The sequence below is a fragment of the Arvicanthis niloticus genome, chromosome 13, assembly GCF_011762505.2.
Source record: "Arvicanthis niloticus isolate mArvNil1 chromosome 13, mArvNil1.pat.X, whole genome shotgun sequence".
NCBI classification, from domain to species: Eukaryota; Metazoa; Chordata; class Mammalia; order Rodentia; family Muridae; genus Arvicanthis; species Arvicanthis niloticus.
In genome coordinates, this window is record NC_047670.1 from 63,379,932 (window position 1) to 63,406,488 (window position 26,557).

The 26,557-nt window shown below is 48.3% G+C and overlaps 1 protein-coding gene across 5 annotated transcripts in view; it reads right to left on the reverse strand.

Moving 5' to 3' along the window:
• Positions 1-25,659, reverse strand: part of Brd1 (bromodomain containing 1) — a 48,904-nt gene extending 23,245 nt beyond the window's left edge. For 2 of the 5 annotated variants that reach the window (XR_013103415.1, XM_034516326.2), the window contains exons 1-6: positions 25,503-25,658; positions 21,009-22,389; positions 9,528-9,684; positions 4,687-4,818; positions 4,176-4,304; positions 3,420-3,732 (exon numbers count right to left, since the gene is read on the reverse strand). Coding sequence is in view for 4 of the 5 variants with exons in the window: in XM_034516326.2 (XP_034372217.1) it covers positions 3,420-3,732; positions 4,176-4,304; positions 4,687-4,818; positions 9,528-9,684; positions 21,009-22,375 (2,098 nt within the window). In the remaining variant the exon portion in view is untranslated. Of the gene's footprint in view, positions 1-3,419; positions 3,733-4,175; positions 4,305-4,686; positions 4,819-9,527; positions 9,685-21,008; positions 22,390-25,502 lie in introns of all 5 variants that reach the window. The other 3 variants (XM_034516328.2, XM_034516327.2, XM_076911847.1) reach the window with 2 other exon arrangements.
• Between the last annotated feature and the right edge of the window lie 898 nt (positions 25,660-26,557).

Genomic DNA, 26,557 nt, shown 5'->3' on the forward strand with positions numbered 1-26,557 from the left:
TAATTGCACTGACAAAGGAAGTCTCAAACGCCCATCATAAACTTTGTTCTCTGGTTGGAAACCCGGAAGTGAAAAGGAATGGAATCTGGTGTTCAAGGATATTAAAGGAATTAAGGGTGTGGTGACCATGGGGTAAGACTCCACTCAGCTTGCTTTATTTATTTATTTATTTATTTATTTATTTAATTTATTCGAGACAGGGTTCCTCTGTGTAGCCCTGGTTGTCCTGGAACTCACTCTGTAGACCAGAACTCAAAAATCCACCTGCCTCTGTCTCCCAAGTGCTGGGATTAAAGGCTTGCGCAACCACAAGTCTTTAATCCCAGGAGGCAAGCAGTTCTCTCAATTCAAGGCCAGCCAAGGACAGAGCAAATAGTAGGCGAAGAAAAGCTTAAATCCAGACTGAGATACACACCTTTAACCCCAGTCAAGGTTAGTCTATAGCGCAAGATCGAGAAGAGCCAAGCTTAGGCAGTAAAGGAGATAGACAGAAAGCTGGTGATAATGCAATAGAACTAGGGGCCATGGTCCAGCTCCTGCAAGCAGCAGAACTCGGCATCTTTGGCCACGCGCCTCTGGCTTTAGAGTCAGGAGAAAGACTACTGGAACAATTGGTGCTGGTTAGCTGGAGCTAAGAGTCACCCTAGTGGCACTGGTGTGAAGGGGTCATGAAGAGCAGCTAAGAGCAGCTAAAGCTTGGCACTGTGAGAGGTCAGTCATTGTTGAAGGTGCAGCCTCAGCTGCAGTAGAGGGCTCAGGACTGAATGGGTCATGCAATGGGCTGAGGCTTGGCACCATGAAAAGAGCCTATTGGTGAAGCCTAGTTGCAGTGGAAGACCCCAGTGTATTGGAGATGGCAGTACCATGGAATGACCACCAAGAACAGCAGTGGTAGGGGAGTGGATCGACCTGAGCCTAGAGCGCTACAGAGGGCAGAGCTGCAGAAGTGATGCCAGCCTGTTTGGAGGAGCCCAGATGTCTGGATCTCAGACATTAAAACAAAAAGCTCTAATATATAGAAGTTGCCTCGGAGACTCCGAGATATTTGGGATACCAGAGCTGGAGAAAGCTGCTACCAGGAGTGGAATCAGCCCAGAAGTGTGTTGCAGTCAAGATGAAAAGGGAGTTGGGAGATCTGAAGACCACTTTGACAGATGCAGAGTTTGGAGTTTGCCCAGCTGGTTTCCTGTTCTGCTTTATTGGATGAATCTCAGAGACTTTGGACTTTTAACATTGTTGAGACTGCTATAGACTATGGGGGCTTTTGAAGTTGGACTAAATGTATTTCACATTGTGCTATGTTTATGGATGGCCCCCAAAGACTTACGTTTTAACAAGCCTATGGTGGCCAAGGATTAGAATGTGAGATTGGAATGTGATTTGTACATGCTCAACTCAGGGAGTGGCACTATTGGGAGGTGTGGCCTTGTGGGTGTGGTTTTCTGCTAGCAGCCTTCAGATGAAGATGTAGAATTTTTAGCTTCTCCACACCATGCCTGTCTGAATGCTGCCATGTTCCCTCCTTGATGGACTGAACTTTGAAACCTGTATGCCAGCCCCAATTAAATGTTGTCCTTGATCATGGTGTCTGTTCACAGCAGCAAAACCCTAACTAAGAAAAGTATCCTCATTATTGCAGGCTCAAGACAATGGCGAGCCCAAGGTGCCCAGGGCTCACCCTGCCACAGATCACCCTTTCCACTCAACCACTGAGTGAAGAAATCAATCTGTACTTTTCATTATTACTTTCCTCTATTAAGCAATGGAAAAGTCAGTTTCCATCCACAGAGCATGAGAATCAGAAGCTGGGGGTCAAAGACTCCCAGATGTCGTTGGGCAGCCAATACCATCCAGGGCAGCCAATACCATCCAGGGCAGCCAATACCATCCAGGGCACAGTGTTCCACAGCTGGAACACTGCCCTCGCCTCCCGCACGGGCTGGAGAAAGACCAGGGACTGAGAGTCCCTCTGTAATCCTATCAGGCTCAGCTCCTGCTAGGGGGAGCATCTCAGTGCAAGATGGCTCCCGTCTAACCATGCTGGACCTATCTAGGGTTGCAGAAATCTGTCACCTGTATGTGTACATGCATATCTATTTTTCAAAACAGGGTCTCATGTAACACAGGCTAGCCTTAATTTCAATTCACTATGTAGCCAGGATGACCTTCAAATTCTAATCTTTGTATCAACATGCCCAGTTTTACGCTGTGTTGACATCGAACTCAAGGCTTTCTGCATGGGAAGAAACACTAAGCCACACTCTGGCCTGCTTGTGTTTACTTTCTAATTACACTTTTGGGATCAGTTCTGGTTTTTAGGCAGGGTCTCGGGTGGTTGTTAGGCAGGGTGATTTCACACTAGCCTGGAAATCACTATAGTCTAGACTGGCCTCGAATTTGTGGCAAACTTCCTATATGCCCTGCAGACGCCTGAGTACCAAACAGTTTCTCTGGGCCAGACACACAGGAGGCCAGAAGTGAGGGAGCCTTCAAGGGCCTTGACCTCACTAAGCCACAAATATAACCCAATGGGAAAGAAAAGGCAAAGAGTCAGGACACAGTAACCAACCAGCTAGCTGGTCATCCAGGAGAAGGAAAAGCACTGGATAAAACATAAGTCAGTACAGTTCCACCATTTTCCTGGACAGCCAATAGCAGGAGAAAAAAAAAAAAATAGGTCAAAAGAGGAATAGTATCTTGGGTTTTGGTAACAATTGTGAATACAAGCAAACTTCATGCTCCAAGGTACATTCACCTACTGTAGACGGTCATCTACAGAATAAACAATTAAGAGACAAGAAGTTTAAAAGAACTGATTGGAGGCCAGATGTGGTGGTGTACATCTTTGACCACAGCACTCAGGAGCAATTCCAAGCCAGCCTGATCCACATACTAAGTTCCAGGCCAGCCAAGGATACCAACTGAGACCTTGTCTCCAAAACAGCACCTTACTTAGAGGAAATTAATGAACATCAAAACAGCATGTGCCTGGTGGGGCCCAGAGTATAAGCTCGCCCTAGAGGGTCATGTCCTGAAAACAGGTGAAGGCTGAGCCCTCTATAAACACCTGCAAGCATCCCAGAGAGAAGATCAGAGGCATAGCCAATGTTAGCTCCTGCTTTTGTTTCTCAGCTGAAATACGACGACTAATAACTGCCTTCTCACTGCAAGACCGCCTCAGAAGCAAGGTCAGACCCTTCAGGTATGAATCCTCAACTATGGTATCTTCATGGACTTCATCACCTAGACATTTGTTTATCAAAGTGGGTATGCAGAAATGTGGCAAGGCCCACGTGAGATGTGCTGCGGGTACAACACACATGCACCTCAGGAGCATTCATGCTGCCCGCATGCTGGGATCTCATTGAGTGCATTCTGAGAGAAAAAGCATCTGCTGTCCTCCTGGATACAGTTCTTACCCTCTTCCCAGGAGAAGGGCCGCCGAGGGGCTGCGATGGGTCGCTCAGGCAGGTGCATTCCCGAGGCCTCTTCTAGGCCGATGCTATCCACCTCACGCCGGGCCTGCCTCAGGACAACACCTCCCTGATCTCGCAGCCTCACTGCAGCTCTATAAAACACGGTGTCCTTGGCATTGTACTTCATGCAGTTATCTACAATGAGATTAAAATCTTCCTCAAACGCATGGAGATTTTTATACCCTTGGGCTTCTAGTCGTTTCCTCATTGTAGCAAAGTCCATGGGATGTTTAATGTGATCCAAATAATCTGGTACCTGATGTTAGGAAGGAAAATAAACATTTACAAACCAAAGAAAAATCAAAACTTTCTATAAAATCAATCATACCTGAATCACACACACACCCCCAGACTAATTTCACATAACACTAAGCCAATACAAACTAAGCCCAATCACTGTGGGGACCCTTACAACCTACTTCCTGTAACTAAAAGTATATTAGATGGGGCACCAGCAGGGCTGTCATCACCAATAGCTCAGTTCTAAGCAGAAACTAGGCACTTTGAATGCTTTACAATGAGGCACAATCTTTTATGATTAAAATACTATTCACTAAACATTCATTAAATATTAAATAACAATGAGAATTATTATTAAGAATGCAGGTAACCTGTTCTCCCCAGTTCCACGCTTCCTAACCAAGCAGCAGTACAGATCCAATCACATGAGACAGAACAGTGGGCCACAGCGACACGCACCTCCTTGAGACTCACGGGCTGGGCAAAGATCTTTGCAGGGTCCTTCTCCTGTAGCTGCTCCAGGACTGAGCGTAGCAGCACAGTCAGTGGTGTCAACCGGAGCTCCATGGCCATCTGCTCCACCTTCACCTGGCAACAACAGCATACACTGTCTCTAGAGACTGTAGGGACACCTCTCTTGGAGATCATGGCACCTCCACGGACTGCACAATCACAGAAGCAACACTCCAACCAGCAGCACAGAGCAGCCTACGTGCAGGCTACCATCCTACCACAAAGCAGCCTTCTCTGTGCAAGGACATGTACTTCTTCCATGGCAGAGGTCTCCCTTAATACCCTTGTACACTCAGGAGGAGGCCACCCAAAAAGGACAACACAGAGGTAGCACAGGACCAACTATAAGTCAGGGATAGGCTGCAGGGTGGGGACAGCACAAAGTCAGCAGGTACACAGGGGCTACTCCAGAGCATTCCAGGACAGCCTGGAGGGTGGCAGAACCCAGGGGCCTCACCTGCTCACGCTTGAGTTTCTCCCGCTTGCGAAGCAGCTCGATTAGCAGGCGTGCACGTTCTAGGTCGTGTCGCAGCCGCTGCCAGTACTTTAGCTTCTCTTTGGCAGCTTTCATCTCTTCATCATTTTCTCTCTAAGAAGATTAAATGAGACCTTCCATCAGGCACACCCAGAAGTTCCTCCTGCCAGGAGTCTAACAAGCTCATACAACAGGTAAGACTAAAAGGACCTGGAACCTATAAATGTCCCTATAAATGTATTGTGACAAGGAAACAGGAGGATCTAGTAGTACCATGGCACAATGAGGTCCTGGCTTTACTCCAGGAGGTAGGAACGAAGGGAACACGAGAAAGGAGGTATACAAAAGGGACAAACCTAAGCTATCCTTACTGGCAGCGAAATATTACACAGGCTCAGTTCTGGGCTCAGCAGGTGAGGTGTAAGGATCACTGCTAACCCCACAGAGACAAGCGTGGGCGCTGTAGTTGCCAGTCACAGCTGCCTTCTCAGGTGACAGCACCTCTCCTAACTTGGTCAGCATCCTGCACCAGCCCCTCTCTACGAGACAGACAGTAGCAGGAAGCAGCCAGGCTCTGCCTGGCCACAGGAGGTGGGTCCTTGAACTGCTCAGAGCTCTAAGCAGGATAAGAAGCTGGAAGCCTAGTAGAGCCCCTCAAGGCTAAAGTGTAAAGGTACTTTCACTACCTCACAAATGTACAGGGACAAGAGCCACTGCCACAGGACTAGCACACATCCCACGAGAGCAACCAAGGAACAAACAAGACCAGAGTCCTATCTACCAAAGACCAAGTTTTCTATCCACTTTCCAAGAAATTCAACATGCCACATCATCTCAGTATTCCATGCATCTTATCAACCAAGTTCCCCAGAGCCCTGCTCCTCCAACCCAGATCTCACTTTCCTGCCACCTCATACTTCCCATTTCTGCCTCCCCAGAGTGAGCCTGTCCAAGACCAGAGTCTTCATCCAACACAACAGTCATTATCCAAAGCTATCCCCCACTCTCTACTCTGTGGAAAAGATATGGGATTGTCTCCTCACAGAAACCCCATATGTCCTGTCCCTATGATAAAGGGATGGAGACTGGCCTACCCAGAAGTCTGTCCTGCACTACTGCTGGACAATATAAATATTCACATCTGCCAACCACGAACAAAGTGCTGCCATCCAGCTGTAGAACACAGACAGGAGACCCTGCCCTCTCAGACAGCTTTGCCTCTCATGGCCCACTGACACCACAGCAGAGACTCTGCGACCCAAGCTACCAGCAAAGTGTCACCAACCAGACTGTATGGACAGCCACTCTTCATGGTATGAAAACGACAGCACAGGATAATGGGAATTACATGATCTGACTCTATGCACACACTTCAGTGCCCACAGTAATGCACCGTGTACCTGATAATATTGACAGCTCTTAAGCATTTAGTTGGGTTTGACAGTATCATCACATATAGGCAAAGTAAGTAAATACATAAAATACATAAAAGAGGGAGTTCAGAAACACCGCCAGATGTGGCCATGTACACCTTTAATTTCAACTCTTAGGAGGCAGAGAGTTCTGTGAGTTCAAGGCCAGCGTGTGTGCGTGCGTGCATGTGTGTGTATATATACACACACACACGTTTTTATACACACACACAGACATACACACATCAAGCTCCAGGTCAACCCTATCTCAAAATAAATAAAGAAAAAATGAACCAAATACGCTAATAACATCTCGACAACTTCCTTCCTGCTACTTAGAAATAGACCAAAAGGATACTTTGGTTACTCACAGGGTAACCAGATTACCAATAGGGCTGTGCTTGTGTATTCAGAGATAAGCAAACTCAGCGGTTTGCTCATGGCCTGGCTTTAATCTTTAAAAGACCATGTCTGCACTCCAACATGCTACAGGCCATGAAGAAAGGACTCTGTACAAAAACCATCCTGTCTATAAACCAGCTTTCCCAGCCCTGCTCTGAAGCTGTCTACTCTGCTATGTAGAAATCAATGCTAGACGTCTTCCTAGGAAAAGAATTCTAAGAAGGAAAAGCTCAAAAGTAGTCACCCACTCCCAAGAAGAAACACGTGCATCAGTGTTTCTACTCCTAACACACACTGAGATCTAAATGCTGGGAAAAAGGAGGATGGCAAAGCCCAACCCTGTAACAAGGGGTCAGTCAGGCCAAGGTCCCTTGTACAACTAGGAAGGCCAGTCAGCTCATCTGTGAAACACACAGAAGTTTGGGAGCAATGGCTCCCATATGCTTCAACCATGATCCTAAGGACAGCTAGGCTCAGCCATATCAGACCCCAGATTTCCAGGAGTCTATGATCAAAAGGGTGGAAGTAGAGGCCCAAAACTAGAGGAAAAGGAAAACAGGAAACAAAAAACAGAATGAATGGGGACTTGCACACTGCAAACTGTTTGACAAAATCTAAGGAGCTTTATCATCCCACCTCCTAGCATAGCACCACCTCATCAGATGGCACAAGACGACATGTCTGCCTTACTACCAGATCAGGGCCTATAGATACCAAACAGCTAGGAAGCCTCTCTAACCACCACAGTGAAAGACTCCAGCACAGCACCACCGACCTCAGCGATGTCCTCTCGTGCACAGCTCATCCTGTCCCACCATCCCTAAGCCTCCTCCTCCACAAGGTCAGTCCCAGTAGTCAGTCACAAAGCCAGGCTGAGCAGAGACAAGTGAAGCCAAAGGTAAGTCAAATTCTAACATCCAGCATTTCTAGTCTAAAAACTTATAGGGGCAGAGATGGAGCACATGCTTAAGTCCAACGGCAAGGCTCGGGGCCACTCCATCAAGCCTCACTAAGATGATGTGGGTACAGTTTACAACCTGCAGCTTCAGGTAATGCCTCATCCAACACAGCAGGGTAGACCTCTGCCATGAACAAGGCCTTCTACTTCTGTTTGGTAATTCTAGAATGATTGATTGAGCCCAGAACAGTACGGGGCTTGCATCCTCATGATCTGGTGTGCTCCCTGCAGGAAGGGCAGTAAACGTTCTTCCTCACAGGCCTGCCTCACAGGAAGAGTCTACATGAATGAGCACTGGGCAGCTTTTCAGGAATATACGACCATCAGGGTGCTCGCCTTGCTGCCTTATCTCATCACCCTTCTTCCTGTCTTCCTTCCTGCAGCCTCTCCTTCCTCCCAGCTCCATCTCTCTGGGGAAGCTGCCCACAGGTCCATTTGGCATCCCGCGCCCTTTGTTCTCCACTCCTATGTGTGCAGAGGAGAGGAAGCCAGCAGCTGAATGCTCTATCACTGTGCTAATTAATAGCAGTCCATTCTTACTGACAACCTACCAAAATATTCCTGCTCGGTGGTTCATGCCCCGGCTTGTTAGGAGAGTCTCCTCTAGCCCAAGACAACACATGTGGTCCGGATTCTCCACTTTTCTCTCCTTATCTCCTCTTTCCAACATTGCTACCATCACATAAGCAAAGAACCAAAGAATCATTCCTACCAGTGCCCAGTATGAGCAACCACTTCCTCACTTTATGACCAATATCCCTAAGACCCTCTTGCCCTAAAACCTTTTTTTTCCTCTGGTACCCAGGACAAGCAGCCATGGTGGGGCTGTGAGAGAACAAGAGTTAAGAGTTAAGGGCAGTAGAGAGAACAGCAGCATCTCACAACATGTGACGTAAAGAACATGACTGATTCACTCCAACAACCAAATCAGCCTCTACTGTTCTAGGCACTTCAAAGCCAGGTTATAAAATGACACTCCTCAGATGGGGCTGCTTCATACACCCCATGTGGTGGTTTGAATATGCTTGGCCCAGGGAGTGGTACTACTAGGAGGTGTGTCCTTTTATGAAAGAAGTGTGTCACTGTGGGTATGGGCTTTGCTCCCTGGAAGACAGTAGTCTTCTCCTAACTGCCTTTGGATCAAGATGTGGAACTCTTGGTTCCTTCTCCAACAATGTGTCTGCCTGAAACACTGTCATGCTTCCTGCCATGATACTGGACTGAACCTCTGAACCTGTAAGCCAGCCACAATTTAATGTTGTCCCTTGTAAGAGTTGTCTTGGTCATAGTGTCTCTTCTCAGCAATGGAAACCCTAAGACACTCCAGTAGCCTCCAAGGAGGTATGTGTCCCTAGTGAATAGACAATGTTGGCTTACAGAAGGTAACAGAGAAGAGTTGGCACTGGGGAGGCCCTGGATTGCCCCTTCCACTCAGATCAGACCCAGAGTCCAGCAAGTTGTTAGATCCCAGAAGAGCAACACTTGGTAACCCGCAGATCTAGGTGTCTAATCCACATAACAGGACTCTACAACAGTCCACTACTCATCTACAAGCCAGAATACAGGGTGAGAGCCTGTGACAGCCATACCTCAACAGGATTCTACAGACTTAAACTTCCATTAAAGTTGGTTGATATTTTTACAGATGAAATGAGTAGTTCCTCACACTGGAACCAATAGAGACCAGCAGACATGTATTTTTGGGCACTGTGTAGAAGAACTGCATATACCTCATCAGGCCTCCCTCTCTGCCTCAACTATGCATGTGGTTGTGGCTGTGGCTGAACCAAGTTCTCTAGGCATTCCCTTCTTTCCCTGGAAATGACAGAGTACTGGGCACAGAGCAGACACTAGTCAGAGCAAAGGAAGTACAACTCAACCCTTGAGTCACAGCAAACCTTGAGGATACAGGAGCCACCTGAATAATCTGCAGCCTAGTAGTTCAAGGCCCAGGGGTCGGGGAGCACCACATCCAGCCTGGGGAGCACCACATCCAGCCCTCCTGTTTGGAGGCAAGTGGCGACGAAAGGCAGACGAGCATGTACACATACCTGCTGCGTGTTTCTCTGGGATTGCAGGCTGGACTGGAGCCGCCGCAGCAGGGGAGCACCATTCCTAGACAGCCTTTTGAGTAACCAGTAGCTGTGGGCTCGCTCCACAAACTGCTTCTTCCGCTGAATGGCCACCTGATTCGCAATCCTATTTAATCTAAAACATGGAAAAACTGAGAGTTTAGCTCTGAAAAGCATATTAAAAAATGTTTGCATTTAGAAAACTAAACAGTTACCTTCAATAAACAATGTTACCTTCAATATCAATGTAGTTCTCTCCCTGAGCCTGTCCCTGGTACTATGAAAATAGTTCATAATCCTCAACTAACTAAAGATTTTATCCACCGAAAGTCATCAGGTTAAATGTCTAAAAGAAACCCAGCTGAACTATTGCTCCTATTCACATACACAGTGACCACAATGGATCACTGTCAGCTAAGATGCTGCTGCTGGCTGGACTCTCAGGTCACAGCCTGCTCTCACAGGTGGCACCACCAGCCCTGGTCACACTCAACCTTAAAGAAACTCCCAGGGGACTGGAGAGCTGGCTCAGCGGTTAAGAGCACTGACTGCTCTTCCAGAGGTCCTGAGTTCAATTCCCAGCAACCATATGGTAGTTCACAACCATCTGTAATGAGATCTGATGCCCTCTTCTGGTGTGTCTGAAGACAGCTACAGTGTACTCACCTACATAAATAAATCTTAAGGGGAAAAAAAAAAAAAACAACAACAACAAACAAGCCAGGCAGTGGTGGTGCACACCTTTAATCCTAGCACTTGGGAGGCAGAAGCAGGTGGATTTCTGCCTGGTCTACAGAGTGAGTTCCAGGACAGCCAGGGCTACACAGAGAAGCCCTGTCTTGGAAAAAAAGAAAAAGAAAAAGAAAGAAGGAAAAGAAACTCCCAAAGCAGAGCAGCCTGCCTACTCAGCTCAGGCTGGGAACATAGTCTGCTCTAAGTAAATGACAACCATCTTCTGAGAAACTTCGTCCTTTGGGGACTAGCAGTGCCAAGCTGTAAAAACCTCTGCAGAAGGGGTGCTCAAAGCCCTCAGGCCTGTGAATGCTGGCCAGAGCGCTTCTGTGCTGTTTTATGCCACAGAAGAGTTCAATGTCCCTCACAAAGACACTGAAAGACAAACTCCACCAAACTGCACAATTTCAAAACAACGAAACTACAAAAAGCTACAAGAAGGTGTTCCTTCATTGTTCCACACATCAAAATTTCAGAATAGGCTTTAAAACTTCTAAGTTCGCTTATTAATAAAAAATGCAAAAAAAAAATAATGCAAATCCCAATTTTATAAAAAAATCAAAACACGCCAGCAGTACATAGAAGGCCCAGCTCTGCCAAGGCTAGCTTGCTCTTGAGAACGTTTCAAACCTTGAGGTTCCTAGCTGGGCTCCGCTAGATGACGCATTGCCCCTCTGTGGTTCTATATGTTCAGTGTGGGTGTGTCAGACACCAAGACCATGAAGCATCATCTCCAATGACAAAGCCACCAAAAGACACTCAGATGGAGACTAGAGACCAGGCTGCAACAGAAGGCAATCAAGAGACACCTGAGGATGGACCAAAGTCCCACAGGAAACTACGTCCACAGGTCAGGAGGCCTGGCCACTTCACAGCTGCAATGCTGGTACAGTTTGTGTTTACATCCCAACAACATGCAAACAGATATTTAACACTGATGGTTATTTTAATGTTCACAGGAGACAGTACAGAGACACAAGATTTTTCTTGTTTGTTTTCTGTTGTTTTTTCAAGACAGGGTTTCTCTACATAGTGAGCCATGGCTGTCTATATGTAAAGTATATAAGTTTATAGACCAGACTAACCATGAGCTCAGAGTTCTGCCTTCTGCCTCTAAGGTGCTGAGATTATCAATGTGCACCACCACACTCAGCCAGATACAGATTTTTTTAACAATTTAAAAATCAAAAAAAGAATGGTTAGCAATCTGCTTTAATTAAGATTCCAATTTCCTGTTAGCCCCACTCCCTTCTCCAGTGCAAGAACTTGGGAAACTGTGGATAGGTTGCAAATTGTAAACAAGACTTAAATAAAAAATACATTTAAAATACGCCCTACAGGTATGTTTCCAAACACTATACACAGAGCCTGACTCAGCCCCGGTGAGCACCAGCACACCTTGGAGAAAAGTGAGCAACAGGCTCCAAAACCAGGACGGTCGGTCCCCAGAAGCAGACCAGCCAAGAGCAAGCATGTCCAACTCTAACCAGCTCATCCCACACTCAATGCTGTATTAACACAGCACAGGGAGAACAGGCCAAACCATACCACTGTCAGGCAACCAACACAAGCCAGACCTGAGACCCACTGCACACAGGAACCTGGAAGTAGACATGACCAAAATGGACCGCTAGAAGGAACCAGTGGCACCATTCTACTCTGTATGTCTACCCCAGATCCCTGGGGGTGATAGGTACCCAGCAGGAAGGCTGGCCCAGCCGCTCCCGTGCTCTGGGCCTCCATTTCTCTGCGCCAGTTCTACTTCCCACACATGCTCACGCCACCATGCTACTGCTCCAATGTGATTCAGACACAAAATAAGTTGATGTGATGCCCAAATTGTGAGCTCAAAATATCTCTATAAACTACCAACCTTGCCAGGCAGTGGTGGCGCACGCCTTTAATCCCAGCACTTGGGAGGCAGAGGCAGGCGGATTTCTGAGTTTGAGGCCAGCCTAGTCTACAGAGTGAGCTCCAGGACAGCCAGGACTACACAGAGAAACCCTGTCTCGAAAAACAAAAAACAAACAAACAAAAAACAACCTACCAACCTTATCTATTAGTTTTTTGGTTAACTAAAATCTGATACAGATATTATGTCAAAGGCACAAATAAACCAAGATTATCTAGAGGATACACAAACCCTACACAAACTAGAACACTTACAGCCCCGAGCGATGGGAGGGGACTGTGCAGGGGCTGCAACGAGCAAGGGCTCATCTGACACAAACCACGGTCACGTTTCTCAAGCCTTCCTAAATACAGCTAATAAGCAAAAACAAAAATACAAGAGAAAAATGAACTGACCATTTTGCTGAGAAGTGTGAAGAGATGCTGACAAAGTGAGGATGGCAGGTGACTCACTGTCAGGTCACTCACTGCTCACAGCCACCCTGTAACTCTGTACACACACTGCCACAGCAAAGCCACTTCTATACAGTCTAATTAGACTGACAGCCAGGATTTCTTCTAGCACCTCAGTAAGAACAAACCAGGAAGAAAGCTGGGCATGGCAGCACACACCTGCCACCCAATACTTGAGAGTCTGAGGCAGAAGGATGGTGAAGTTGAGGCCACCTAAGCTGCACAGAGAGACTGTCTCAAAAAGTTAAGAACTGCAAGAAAAATGGGGCTAACTCCATCTCAGTCAAATACTAACATTCACCCATGGAAATAATAACTAGGCTTTTTTTAAAAAAAGTGACTCCGTTATGAATTAAATATTACTTATTTTTAAGAATTCTCCCCAGCACTCAAGATGCAGAGACTCAAGATGGACCTCTGTGGGTTGGAAGCCAGCCTGAGCTACACACAAGTTTCAGGCCAGCTGGGGTTACACAGTAAGACTGCTTTAAAAAAAAATAAAAATAAAAAATTCCTACATACAGCAAGATACACCATATAGTATCATTGTCAATCCTCCTCTGGGCAGCTCAACAGGCAGGTCTTGTCTGAGTTTGAGTAACAAAAGCTGAGAAATCAGAAAAGCCTACCTAAACTGCAATTTTCTCAGATACCTACCTTTCTCAGATGTCTACGAAGATAACCTAAAATTTATAATTATCAATATAAAACCAAAAATCCTATATCCTAGCAAAGTCACAAAAGGCTAATTTTATTTGGGGGGGAGAGGGTGGTATTGGAAAGTGGAGTGGGTGGAGTTGTGGTTATTGAGACGGGGCCTCACCAAGTAACCCTCTCATATCAGCTAGGCACGGTGGTAAGAACCCTTAATCCCAGTACTAGGGAGGCAGAGGCAGGCAGTCTGGTTTACATAGTGATTTCCAGGACAGCTGGATTGATGAAGAGACCCTATCTCAAAAAATAGAAAAACAAAACAAAAAACCCTGTGAGTGGCGAGGTAGTCCCTCTATCAGTATTCCTATAGAACACTGATGTCATGGGGACAGCCATGCAGTCATAAGACAGTCAGTAAAAAGCCCCAAGTGTTATGAGCTACCTCTGTGCTTAGCAATGCTGTGGAACCAGACCAAGAACACACGAGGTAAGTAACTATGGGGCTGGGAGCCAGCAGGAAGGTCTGCAGCAGGAATGACCAGCAATATAGGGGAACAGGCACTTAGGCCCCCTCACACCATCCTCAACAAACAATTCCAAGGGCTCCTGCAGGAAACACGGAAAACTCTGACCTCTGGAGACACTCTACACAGAAAAGGACCGACCAACACTCACTCCATCAGTAATTATCAATCTACAGTTCTGAGAAGGATCTTCCTATACTGCAGAGTCATGGACAGTCACATGGCTGGGACAAAGGGAGGGACAGGCAAGGGAGGACTAGCCAGTCACAGGAACTTTTGAAGTTAAGTTGCTGAGTAAATGGGTTCTCTGTACCTCTTAAAGCTTGTTTTTCCCTTTGTAAATCACAGCTGTAAATTAGAAATGAGAAGACAAGCCTTGCCAAAAGATGACTAGTGCATACCAATTCCAGATTCATGTGAATGCTGTTATAAGAATGAGGATGGAAACAGGGACTACAGGCCTCCAAACGTAACTATGGTTCTCTGCTACACTTCATAATGCAGATTATGTTCATCTCTGGTTTTTCCATAAGCGTTTCCTAGGCAAAAATCATGAACCACAGGAAAAGAAGATAGCTTCTACCCATACATGTGCATAGACGCACAATCTCTCCAGACGCCCCACACAGTCACTTCTGGAGAGTGAAATTTTAGAAACCAACCTCTTTTCTTAATGCAACATTTCCTACACATCCTACATCTTTATAATGAAACTCTATTTATGTTCAGGACCATGTTCATGTCCATGGTCATGCTGACAAGAGTCTCTAACCTTCCAGTATCAATGAATAGAATCATTACGTCATGAAAAAAAAGTATCATTTTAAAGCCTAGGTTTTTTTTGCTCCAAGGACTCACTCAAAAAGTCTACAATTTACTTCTAAACACAGACCATACACCCTACTCTCTGGTCAATAGATGGCCACGTGAAACCTGGAACTGCCAAAACACACAACAGTTAGTCCCCAAGAGAGCTAGCAAGTTGGCATCTTCATTGGCTGCCGATAAGACGACACTTGCCACAGAAAATGAGCAGGGCCAAGACCTCAGAGGTGACATGCCAACTGTTAGATGCCAACAGTATTATAAATACTATCATATGGTTGACTACTTATGAGGGACCAGCCCCTCTCAGACACTCCTCTCCTCACCATGCCCATGTCCTATGTGGTGGGTAACTTCCCCACCTCCTCAGGTAACTGACAAACCAGCACAAATATAAGACAAAAGCCCCACAGAGAAGGAATACACCTGAGGATGAACGTTCCAATCATCACAGGAAAGACTGGCTGGCCAGGCAGAAACAACCCTCAGTCTGGATTTGTTCTGAAATATCAACAAAGATGTCAAACTAAACGCCAGAGAACAACACCCTCAGAAACATCCAGGCATGACGGACGGCACACACCTTTAATCCCAACAGTTGGGAGGCAGAGGCAGGTAGATCTCCGAGTTCTAAGTCAGCCTGAACACAGACCTGTCTCAAACAAAAAAGATCAGCAATATTGTAGACCAGTGGTTCTTAACCCATAAGTCATGACCCCTTTGGCAAACCTCTATCTCCAAAATTATTTACATTATGATTCGTAACAGTAGCAAAACTACAGTTATAAAATAGTAACAAAACTAATTTATGGTTGAGGGTCACCATAACATGAGAAAGTATATTAAAAGGTCACAGCATGCCAGGCAGTGGTGGCGCATGCCTTTGGGAGGCAGAGGCAGGCGGATTTCTGAGTTCGAGGTCAGCCTGGTCTACAGAGTGAGTTCCAGGACAGCCAGGGCTCCACGGAGAAACCCTGTCTCGAAAAACAAAAAAAGGTCACAGCATTAAGAAAGTTGAAAACCACTGCTCTAAGACAACCACAGGAGGAAGACTCACTCCGTATTCAGGCATTAACTTGAGTGAGCCAGAAGGAAACACCAAACAAACTGGAAAGGAAGAAAGATTCTTCCAGGCATCACAGAAGACAAACCATCCAAATGCAGGAAAGCTGAGCAACAGCTGAGATGCTGTCGGTAGAGATGACACCCCAACCCTGTGTCCTGCCAGTGACTGGCCTGCCTACCTCCAGGCCCTCTGGCCTTCCATGTGGCCCAATGCTCTGGCACCTAAGAAGACAGCAGGTATCAGAATGGTCTTCCTATGACTCACAGGGCCTGAGTATTGTGTGGAGCATGGAGCTGGAGGAACAGGTATAGAGCAACCATCAGACATCAAGATTACCTCTAGAAGGTGGGCACATACAGGATAGGACATGCAGGTGTCCTTCGCCACTGCAAAGGTAACTTAGAACCTATGCCCTGAGGGCACATGACCATGTAAGGTCCCCTCCCCCACCTACATATAAGGATTTACACAATTCACAGCAGAACACTAGCAACTGGGTGATCCAATGCACTCCTTTTTTTTCTAATGCGGTCCTTTCTGTTCCCTTTATTCTTTTGTTTTGAAAATTTATCACAAGCCGGGCGGTGGTGGCGCAAGCCTTTAATCCCAGCACTTGGGAGGCAGTGAGTTCCAGGACAGCCAGGGCTACACAGAGAAACCCTGTCTCGAAAAACCAAAAAAAAAAAAAAAATTTATCACTAAAAAAATTACAACAGCCAAACTTGGGAGTCCTGCTGAGCTCAGAGTCTGACTCACAGCAGCAGCAGTGAGACCAAACAACAGCCTGCCCCAGCAATGAACTTTTAAGTAAGTATCTACTTCTACCTATGCCAAAGAAAAAACTAGGATAAGAAGGAGCCATACTGGAGATGTCCTCTCTGCTAAGTTCCCAGGGACAACAGACCCAGGTCCACTAGAGGAAGGTGTCCAGATGGTGGAAGAGTCGGTGTACAGTGGTTTCAGCTTGATAATGGCCCAGCTGTCTAAGGGCACGCTGCTGCGATGAGTAGGCGGACCCACTCATCTCTCAGATGGAGTTCCTCGCTCTGCACGTGCCAGCTGGCAGGTGGGCTCTGCCTTCCTTCCACACTAGACTGTCACTGTGTGCTTTTCAGTTGGTTGTTTAAATGCTCCTTCGCCAGCATCACCACTGTAGATGCCTCTGCCTGCTTTCCAAGGCCCTGGCACAGCAGCAAGCCCTCCCTCCACTGCTCTCAGGACATGCTGGGCAGGGCTTCCACCTGGAAGGGATACAGCCAATGGCAGATGGAAATGTTTATCCAATACAGATGCTCACCGACAGGAGGAGGCTACAGGCTGATCACCTCACACAAGTCAGGCTCATTTCCTGCAGCTCTGCTACCCAACAGCCCAGTTAAACAACGCAGCTCCCCACCAAGTGCTCAGCCATCCTGTGTGCAGCTCACTGAAGCTGCAGCTCACAGCAGCGCCATGTCTAGCATCCACAGGCAGTACAAGACATACCACTAGTCAAGAAAGACCAAATCCCAATTACATTATTTTTTACTGAATACATAGTATTTTTGCATGTACCATTTTTCAAACTGATAAGCCAGGCAGGCTGCTGACATGCCTTTAATCCCAGTGCTCAGGAGGCAGAGATGTGGCGGAAATCTAAGGCTAGCCTACGTAGCAAGCTCCAGGTCAGCCAAGGTTACATAGTGAGACTCTCAAAAAAATTTGAACAGACAGACTGGGGGATGGGGGAGGAGAGAAGTCAGGTGTGTTGGTACACATGTTTAATCCCAACACTTGGGATACAAAGTCTTTAAGTTGGACGCCAGCAGGATGTGTACAGAGAGAGTTCTAGTACAGTCAGAACCACATAAGAGAAAAACCCTTTCTCTAAAACTCAAAACAAACAAACAGCTGTGCTATTAACCAAAAAAGAAAGAAAGAAAGAAAGAAAGAAAGAAAGAAAGAAAGCAAGCAAGCAAGCAAGCAAGCAAGCTAGCTAGCTGTTAAGTCAAACTGTAAGTCCAGAACTAGCTATACATTAAACCACCAGAAACATGGAGGAGGGGTGTGTACAAAACCCGAGCCAGAAGAATACTATATGCGAAAGCAAGACCTAGTCTACCTAATGAAGTGCATCAAGTGGTCACATGCCACTTGGTCTTTTCCCAAAGCCAGACCAAAGACTGGCAGTGTGAACCAAATAGAAGGTGCCTCAGTCTCACTGCTAAGCCGGCACCAAGTCCGTTCTAGGCTTCAGGACTGAGTGAGCTGCACAGCAATTACCCAAGTGCACAGAGGCCATCCCAGAGTCACGCCGCAGACCTCGGCAGACACAGCTTCACACTCACCTGCAGCTACTTGCTCTGGAGATAAAAGAATCCGGCCCCATATGGCTAGGGCAGGAAAGTTACCAGGCTTGATACTTCAGGGGAGGGACTACAAAGCTTTCCCCTTTACCTGTTCTGTTCCTTCTCTTTCCTCCTCTGTCAGACAGAATGAAGTGAATGAGCAGGGTAACAGCAAATTCCCTCAGAAGAGCATAGAAAAGCACACACCAAAACATTTTTTTTAAAAAAACATCTTGGCAGGGAAGTGTGGTGGTGCACACCTTTGGGAGGCAGGGACAGGAAAATGTCAAGTTCAAGGCCAGCCTGGTCTACAGAGTAAGTTCCAGGACAACAGAAAAACTGCCTCAAAAAAAAAAAAAAAAAAAAAAAACAAAACAACTAGACCTTCCTTCTTCAACCTTCCCCAAATTTAAACTTTTTTTTTTTCCTTTTGGAGACAGAGTCTCTCTATATAGCCCTGGCTGTCCTGGAGCTCACCACGTAGAACAGAATGGCTATGAACTCTGAACAGAAATCCTCCTGCCTCTGCTTCCCAAGGGCTGGGATTAAAGGTGTGCACCATGATGCCCAGCATTGCCTGCCCTCAGCCTACTGGTTTACAGCTGGTGCCAAGGATCTCTCCAATCAGATTCAATTCCACCTCACTGGTGACTCACAAAAATCATCCATGACTCCAGCTCCAGGGGATCTGAAGCCCTCTTCTGACTGGAGGGAACCAGTCAGACACATGGTGCACATACATACGCACAGGCAAAACACTCACACATACAAACTGAGTCAATCTTAAAAAGCAGCAGCAGCAGCAGTGGCAAGTAGCTATGCATGGTGGCTTACACCTGCAATTCCATCATTCAAGCGCTGAGGCTGGCAGTTTAAAACCTGCCTGGACTATATAGTGAGATCCGGTCACAAAACAAAACAGACAGGACAAAACAAAGTAAGGCAAGCCAGGACAGGACAGTGAGCACTTGACAGGCTGAAGCAAGAGACTCACAAGTCTGAGGCCTGTGCTCACCTGACAGGTACTCCATAAGCCCCAGGCAGTCTTGGCCTTCAGACAAGACCTTGTCTGGGGAAGAACACTGGGGCCACAATGCACCTCTTATCTGCTATATTCTACAAAAGACCCTGGAAGATTTAGGTTTAAAGCCTCAAGTTCTTTCCTCGATGGCTCGGAAGGTCAGAGTCTTTGGTTGTCACCTGCAGATCCTCCATGCAACAGTCCCACCCACCTGGCAGCTTTCATGTTCTGAAACCTGAACATCAGGAACCACAGGACAGATGCAGCATCGCACCATCACCTGGAACACAGAATACTTGGCGCTGGCCAGAGAAAGCCACGATGGATTGCTGTTTCACTTACTTCGATTCTGGTAAAGCTATACTTTCATGAGCAGCTCCTCATATAACCCTATCTTTTCTGCCTCTATAGATGCAGAAATCCCAGAGATGCCATCTTTTAAGTTAGGTTGAAATTTTTAGAGGTATGTTGGTTTCTAACAGGACTCTTCTCTGAACAAGGGGTTCTGAGATTTCTATTTGTTTTTGATTCACTGACTCTAAGAAGTAGGTATAGGTCTATAAAACAAACAGCATTTACCCATTTTAAACTCTAATACAAAGGCAGTTGCTAGCTCTTTTTATGTTTGTGCTCCCAGCTCAACCAGTAAGCCCACTGTGGCACAACAACGCCCAACTCCATAGTATAATCATGGCATGCTAGTAAGAATGATTAATTTCTTCAAACTAGACATTCATGATAACACACAAAAAACCTAATGTTCATTACGTTAAAGATAGCCTCTGAACTAGGTGGTGGCGGCTCAGGTCTTTAATCCTAGTACTCAGGAGGCAGGCAGATGGGAGTTCCAGGACAGCCTGGTCTATAGGCGTTCTAGGACAGCCAAGGAACAAAAAACCTGATCTCACCATCTCCTATATACCCCACCAAAAAAAGCCTCTGAAATCTACTGTCCACCTGTGTGCTGAAGAACTCGTGTTTTTAGAGTCCCTGTTAACAATCCCCATGGAAGGTGCTTTAGGGCAGCTGTCAGCTTCACGTGAACTTCATCATCTTGGGGCTTTACTAATCTGACCAGATTAGAAGCCCACACCCTTGAAAATTCCTTCCTCAAGGCTCAAAAAAGGGTTCAAATGGATGCAAAAAAAAGAGTGGGTTCACCTGGCATCCACAGGCTATGATGTGAAAAAGAACATTTTTTGAAATAACGGGGAAAAAAAAAAAAACAGCATGCCACAGAGTAAGTTCAGAAGACACAAGGAGAGAGGGCAGCCCAAGGCAGACTGAAGAAGCTAAGGTAATCCCTAAACTGAACACGGAGGACAAGTCCTCCACCAGAAACACACAATGTGGGCCTTGCACAGCAACCCTTCTGCAGACCAAGCAACGGGTGCACTTTTGAAAACATAAGCAGCAAAGAAGTCAAGTATGGTCAGAGCGCCCTGAATCCCAGCACTCGGGAGACAGTCAGAGGATCCTTGAGAGTTCAAGGGGAGCAGGAAAACAGACCAGCATCTCCCTGCTGGCAGCAGCTCCTGTTCTAACTTCCTCACCTCAATGGTCACTGAGGATGGTGGTTCACCAGCCAGATGCTTTTCTACAAGGTCCTAAAATCTGGTAATAAAGGAATCTAACGGCATTATAGATAGAAAGAAAACTTAGGATGCCGTGAGACCCAGAACCCCGGGCTGAATGACTGCTAGCGTGGCTGTGGCTCCCATACCTACCTTATAATCAAAGCCAACAGGTGACACAGACTCTGAATTGCCCCAGCCTGTGACTCCTCTTACACGTACGCCCCACTGGACAGTGGGGATGAATGACTATTGCTTAGGACACAGACTGTCAGGAGGTGGGACAGAGATGTGGCAGGACTCTTGCAGGCCCTGATTTGTGTCCTCCATCAAGTCCTTCCCTCCTGGCCCATGTGAGCTCAGATGCACTTACCTCTGAGGGGGAATATAAGGAGCACACACAGTCGGCAGGACAGCGCAGGGCTCAGCCAGTGTTTTCTTAGCCTTTTTTGCTTTTTTCCTGACCTTGGATGTAGACCTGACCGTTTTAACTGAGCTTTCTTTTCGACACACACCATTTTTCATTTCAACATCTCCATAAATGTTCAGAGGCCTCCGGGTGCAACCTGGAGGTGTGTGGACGTCGCAGTAAGCAGTCTTTCTGACGGAGAACGTGGTGCTGCCTCCAGTCAACTCCTTTACAGGCTCCATCTTCATGTACAGGCCAGCCTTCTGGGCACATGTCACATGGAATGCTGTGTAGCAATTTGCTTTGTGGCACTGAATGCAGGCACCCACGCCTTTCTGCTTACAGAGGTAGCATGTCAGTTTCCACCGGGCAGGAGGTATGTTCCTCACACCATCGATGGGCTCAATGAATACCGTGTTGGCAAAGCCAACCTCTGGGATCCACAGGGCACATACCACATGGCCCCAGCGGTCATCGTCTGTCTTTTTGAAGGCACCACCCTTGTTCGGGCACAGCACGCAATCCGCCGGGCGGGCCCGAGACTGCAGGCAGTGTCGGCAAAGCCACTGGCCCTCAGGGATGTAGGGTACCCCATAGCACTCCTGATGCACAGCCAGGTTGCACATGTCACAAAAGAGTATAACATTGCTGTTCTGGCACTCCCCATCCATGCAGATGCAGCAAACGGCATCCTCATCGATCAGGGACTGCTGCTCACCCTGTTTCTGGTTCTCACAGTAGGACTCCTTCTCAAAGCGGTCCATCAGGAACTCGAACATGCTCTGTGACACAGCAGAGACGCAGTCGCCCTTCCGCTTCTCGTTGACGATCTCTAGCCAGGCGTAGTCCTCCTCATCCATGTCGTACTCCACCTCATTGTCCAGCTCCTCAGCTGACTTCTCGATGAACTTGTAATACACAGGGGGCCTCCTGGGTGCAGACGGAGGACTGTACTCCACAATCCGCACCTTGGGCTCAGGAAGAGCACTGGCTGAAGCCGGTGTGCCATGGGTGCTGGGCAGGACTTCGTTTTTCTTTTTGACTCTGTTGTTTTTGTGACGCTTAGTTCTTAAGCAAACAGGCGGCCTCTCGCTGTTCTCCTTATTACTGTTGCATTCGCTCATTTCTTGAGCAGTGAGGTCATCTTCTAGTATGATCTCCAAGGGATCGAAAATACTGATCCGATGCAAGCGCCCTTCAATTTCTATCTCCACCATCCTTTGAGCTTGTGCGTATGTCAATGTTTCTCGAGTGGGGGAGTGTTTAATACTGCACGGGGAAGAAGGATGCCTCGCTGCAGAACCTCGATGACATCGTCCTTTCCTCCTCATTTGGCAATGATTACCTAAAATAAAGTCAAAGAAAAAGTTACCTCCATGCAGGATGACCAAAGACTACAAAAGACACTCGGGTAGCACTTACAAACTGCCCACCAACAAAGCTCAGAGTTTAAATCCTCCTAAGAAGTCTCACATTTCAGCAAGCCTCCAACATCCAGGTAAAGGTACTGATATTGAGGAGACAGCAGGAAGCTGCGGCCCTCAGGGTTTCTGCTGAATAGGTAGGGCACAGGTGCATTCCACCCACAAGTCACCTTTTTAGAGCAACTCAACAGTAGTAAACTTACAATCAGCAACATCATCTCCAGAGTTATTAAGCATAGATTGTTTTTCTTACAGACTTCACAACAGAGACTATGACCTGTGGCCACAAAGCAGCCTTGCTGTGGCCACTACTCTTAGCACTCCCTTAGGTCTCCTTTGCTCCTGTAAACTTTCCTTCTGGGGGCCAGAACCTTCTATAACTCAAGAGCATAAAGTAGTCCATTCTTTCCACAAACACATTCTACACAGGACTTAGGTGAACGCTGAGGCGGTCTGTGGGATCTCTTTGCCCCAAGACCCCAACGTAGCTTTCAGGATGCCTCAGCAGTGACCATCCTTGAAAAGTGCCACCCATGGGCAGCATCAGCCTTTCCCTTTCACTCAAGCCAGACCCGGCTTGTGCTCAACCATACACTCTTCAAGCACACCTAGCTGTGAGCAAGGTATCACGTGGCATCTCTGCTCTCTTCTTGATAGATTTGAAAATCCTCAGCTCTTGCTCCAAAGAAAGGATGGGTTCCCTCAAACCACGGCCTGCAGAGACCCCACCCCTACCCCTTATCTCTGGTTCACATGCCTGAAAACTTCAATACAGAGATTTGCTCATTTCTAGTATGGACAAAAACCAGGGAGCTCTCAGACTCTACTTCCACTCCTTGTAGAGAGAGGACTCCTCAACTTTTAGTTTTCTCTGATCTGACTTGGTGTCTGTGTACCTTATGAGCAGACATGCCCACTCTGGACCACTAGTCAAACAGAATGAGCACATGGAATAACAAGGGCCAGGACCACTCACACGGCTTCCGCTGAACAAGCCCACTTTACTAACAAGAAGAAGTAGAGTAAGACTGACTCCCAAACATACCAAGTTGAAAGCCCAGAAGCAGGGTTCTCAAGGAAGCCTGAATTCACAACTCACTGTTACCTTACTAGTCTTTGGGAAAAGGCCCTCAAAGAGCAGACTTCATATTTTAAGTCCCAAAAGGAAATCTCTACAAGTCTTATATGCATTTTTAAAGACAGACCTTACAGGCTGCAGAAACCCACATTCTGTATACCATCTCTATGAAGACACTGTATGTCAGCCAGACCCCAATGCACCTGCATCTGCGGCACTTCCAGGTGCCTACTCAACATTGGATTCTCAGGGAGCTGTCATCAAAGCAACCCTAGCCAGCCCTAGGCCTCTAGCAGCATCCCTGAGGTGAGATAGGTGCAAATCCAGGTGTCAGCACCATACTCTGCACAGAAAGAACCACAGTGCACCCCGGATGCTTCACAATTCACTACTGAGGCAGGCAGAAGCAACAGCTCCCAGATTAAAGACAAACATGTAATTTTCTCCTCTACAGTGAAGTACTGTAACCAGCCTGTCAAATCCCACATTCTTCTAGTGAGCACTGGAAGGTCTTTAAACCACTTTTCTACAAGAACTGAACCTAATACTTAATGGCCACAGCTACTCTGTAATTTGAAAATGTGATTGTGACCAGGGGAAAGAGGGCATTTAGCAGCACTGCCCAACACAGTGACCAACAACCTCATCTGCTTCCTCATTTTCATATACCCAGCACTTTGACCCCCTGGCTCTATGCAGGAACAAGCATTTCCATGGAGGAATCAGCAAAGGCACCAAGCATGCTTCTCCAGAAATAACTGCACTAAACACATCCTAAACAGCTTTGCTGGCAAAAAGAGGGAAAGACTCCATGCTCTTCATTTCCTGCCCAGTTTGTAGACAAGCCATTTAAACTCTTTCAGCTTCTAACCACCCACCCCCCGCTGTAAAAGCACACAGGAAAGAGACACACCTTACTCTAAGGTAACCGTTCGAAGAGTAAACACAGACTCAGAACAGTGCTAGACCCAACACGTGATAAAACAGTAACTAAATAACACCGAAACTCTGTAACTACATGTTACCAGATGACAGATACTCTAAAACAGTCGCAGCAGGGTGAAGTGAATGTCCTCCATTAAGGGGGCGGCTTCCTAGGTGTGTCTAAGTGTGTCACAACTGCAGTACACGATGAGGAGTAGTGTTTTCTGCAAATTAAGCACAGGAAAGTTGCTTCTCTCCTAAAGGCCCAAGAAAGCCGCGCACGCGCGTTCGTTTCCTGCACACATCCACGGAGTTTGCGGGCTTGCTCCGGAGATACCAGGCCCCGCTCGACTTAGGAAATCTTCCGAGCTCGTCCCTCTTCAAGGGAGTTTCCTGTCTTGGCAAAATAGATCGGACCTATCTGTTACATAATGCGACCCGATCCGCACCGCCAAGGCTACGGGCGAGGACGTGGGCAGACGCCACGAGACCCCAGGCCTTCCGCCTCCTCCGCTGTCCGACGCCCGGCCCTGCAGTTGCCCCAGCGGCACTGGCGGCCCGGCCGTCCAGAGCCCGCCCGGCCCCGCGGCTTCCCCGCCTCCTGAGCCCTGCCGCCCGCTCCATTCTCTTGGCCGCGCCTCCCGCGCCGCGGCGGCCTCCTTCTACTCCTCTGTCTCCCCGACCCCGCCGCGGCCTCCGTGTCCCTCTCCGCCCCCACCCGGCTGCGGCCTCCGCCTCCGCGATCTCCTCGCGGCCTCGCCTCCCGGAGCCGGCCTCTTGGGCAAGCCGCCGGCACCGATCTAGGCGTCCCAGGCCGCGCCGGCTCACGGCGGCACACGCCCGCCCGGCCTTCTCAGTTCCTCCGGCTCCCGCGCCCGCCAGGCCTCACGGCCTCCGGGCCTCGCCGCCCGACTCTCCGGCCTCTCCGCCCGCGGACAATGCGGAGCCGCCGCTGCCGCCTCCAAACATGGCGCCTGCATCTCCGCCCCGGCCGGCGAGGCGGGCGGCGAACAGCGACCGTCAGACACTCACCTTCGGGGCGCCGCGGCCGCGGGAGCCCGGCGGGCGGGCGGGCGCGGGGGCCGGCGCGGCCGAGGCGGCGCTAATGGCGCCGCGGCTCCTCCGCCAACGGCCGCGCAGCCGTGCCCCGCCGGGCTCCGGGGCGCGCTGGCCCAGCGGCTCCGGGCCCGCAGGGCGCCGCGGCTCGGGCGGGGTCGGCGGCGCCGGCACGGCCGGCTAAGGCCGGCTCGGGGCCCGGCCGGGCGGAGGACGCGGACGCGGAGCTTCTCGGACGCCTGCCGAGGCGCTGCTCGCTCCCCAGCGAAGCAAACAATGCGGCGAGCGCTCCGCCCGGCGCGCTGCGTGCGAGACGCGCCCCGCCCGCCGCCGCCATGACGCGCGCCGCGCCAAGCCGGGATAAGGGGGCGGGGCGGGACGCGAAGGAGAGAGTGGGGTGACCAGGAAGGGTGGCTCTCTCGGGGAGCTAGGGTGGGGATCCGGCGGGGGAGGGGAGGGGAGGAAGGAGTGCTGCAAGAGTGGGGTGACTAGGAGGAGAGTTCTGGGGGAGGCAGGATAGGGCTCCCGAGGAGTGAAGGACTGCTGTAAGCCTAGGGTAACCAGATGTTTACTATGGGGTCAGGTGGCACCGAGTGGAGTGAGAATGCTCACCCGAAGGTGCCAAGTGGAGTTTCCTGAGAGTACATGCTTTCCAAGGGAGTGGTCCTTGAGAGAATCAAGATATCCATCCTAGGGCCATAAGTGGGGTTCTGATAGTGTCCGGTGACCAGGGTGGTTCATGAATGATGAGTTAGGAGGGAATGGAAATGGAGGGTCACCAAACTAGGGCGGATCCCTCTGGGAAATAAATGGCTAGGACTGGGGAACCCTAAGGTGGCACTGGAAAGGCACTAAAAAGGGCACAAGGTGAGGTCAGTGGTTGGGTAGGGGAGGGTATGGAAAGGAATTGAGGGTGACTAGTGTCTGTGACAAGTAGTGGAGAGCTCAGAAACTATTGGGCAGCCAGGTCTGGGGGACATGCCCCAAGTCAGGCCTTCCTCTTTCTCTCTCTATTTCTTTTTTCTTTTTCT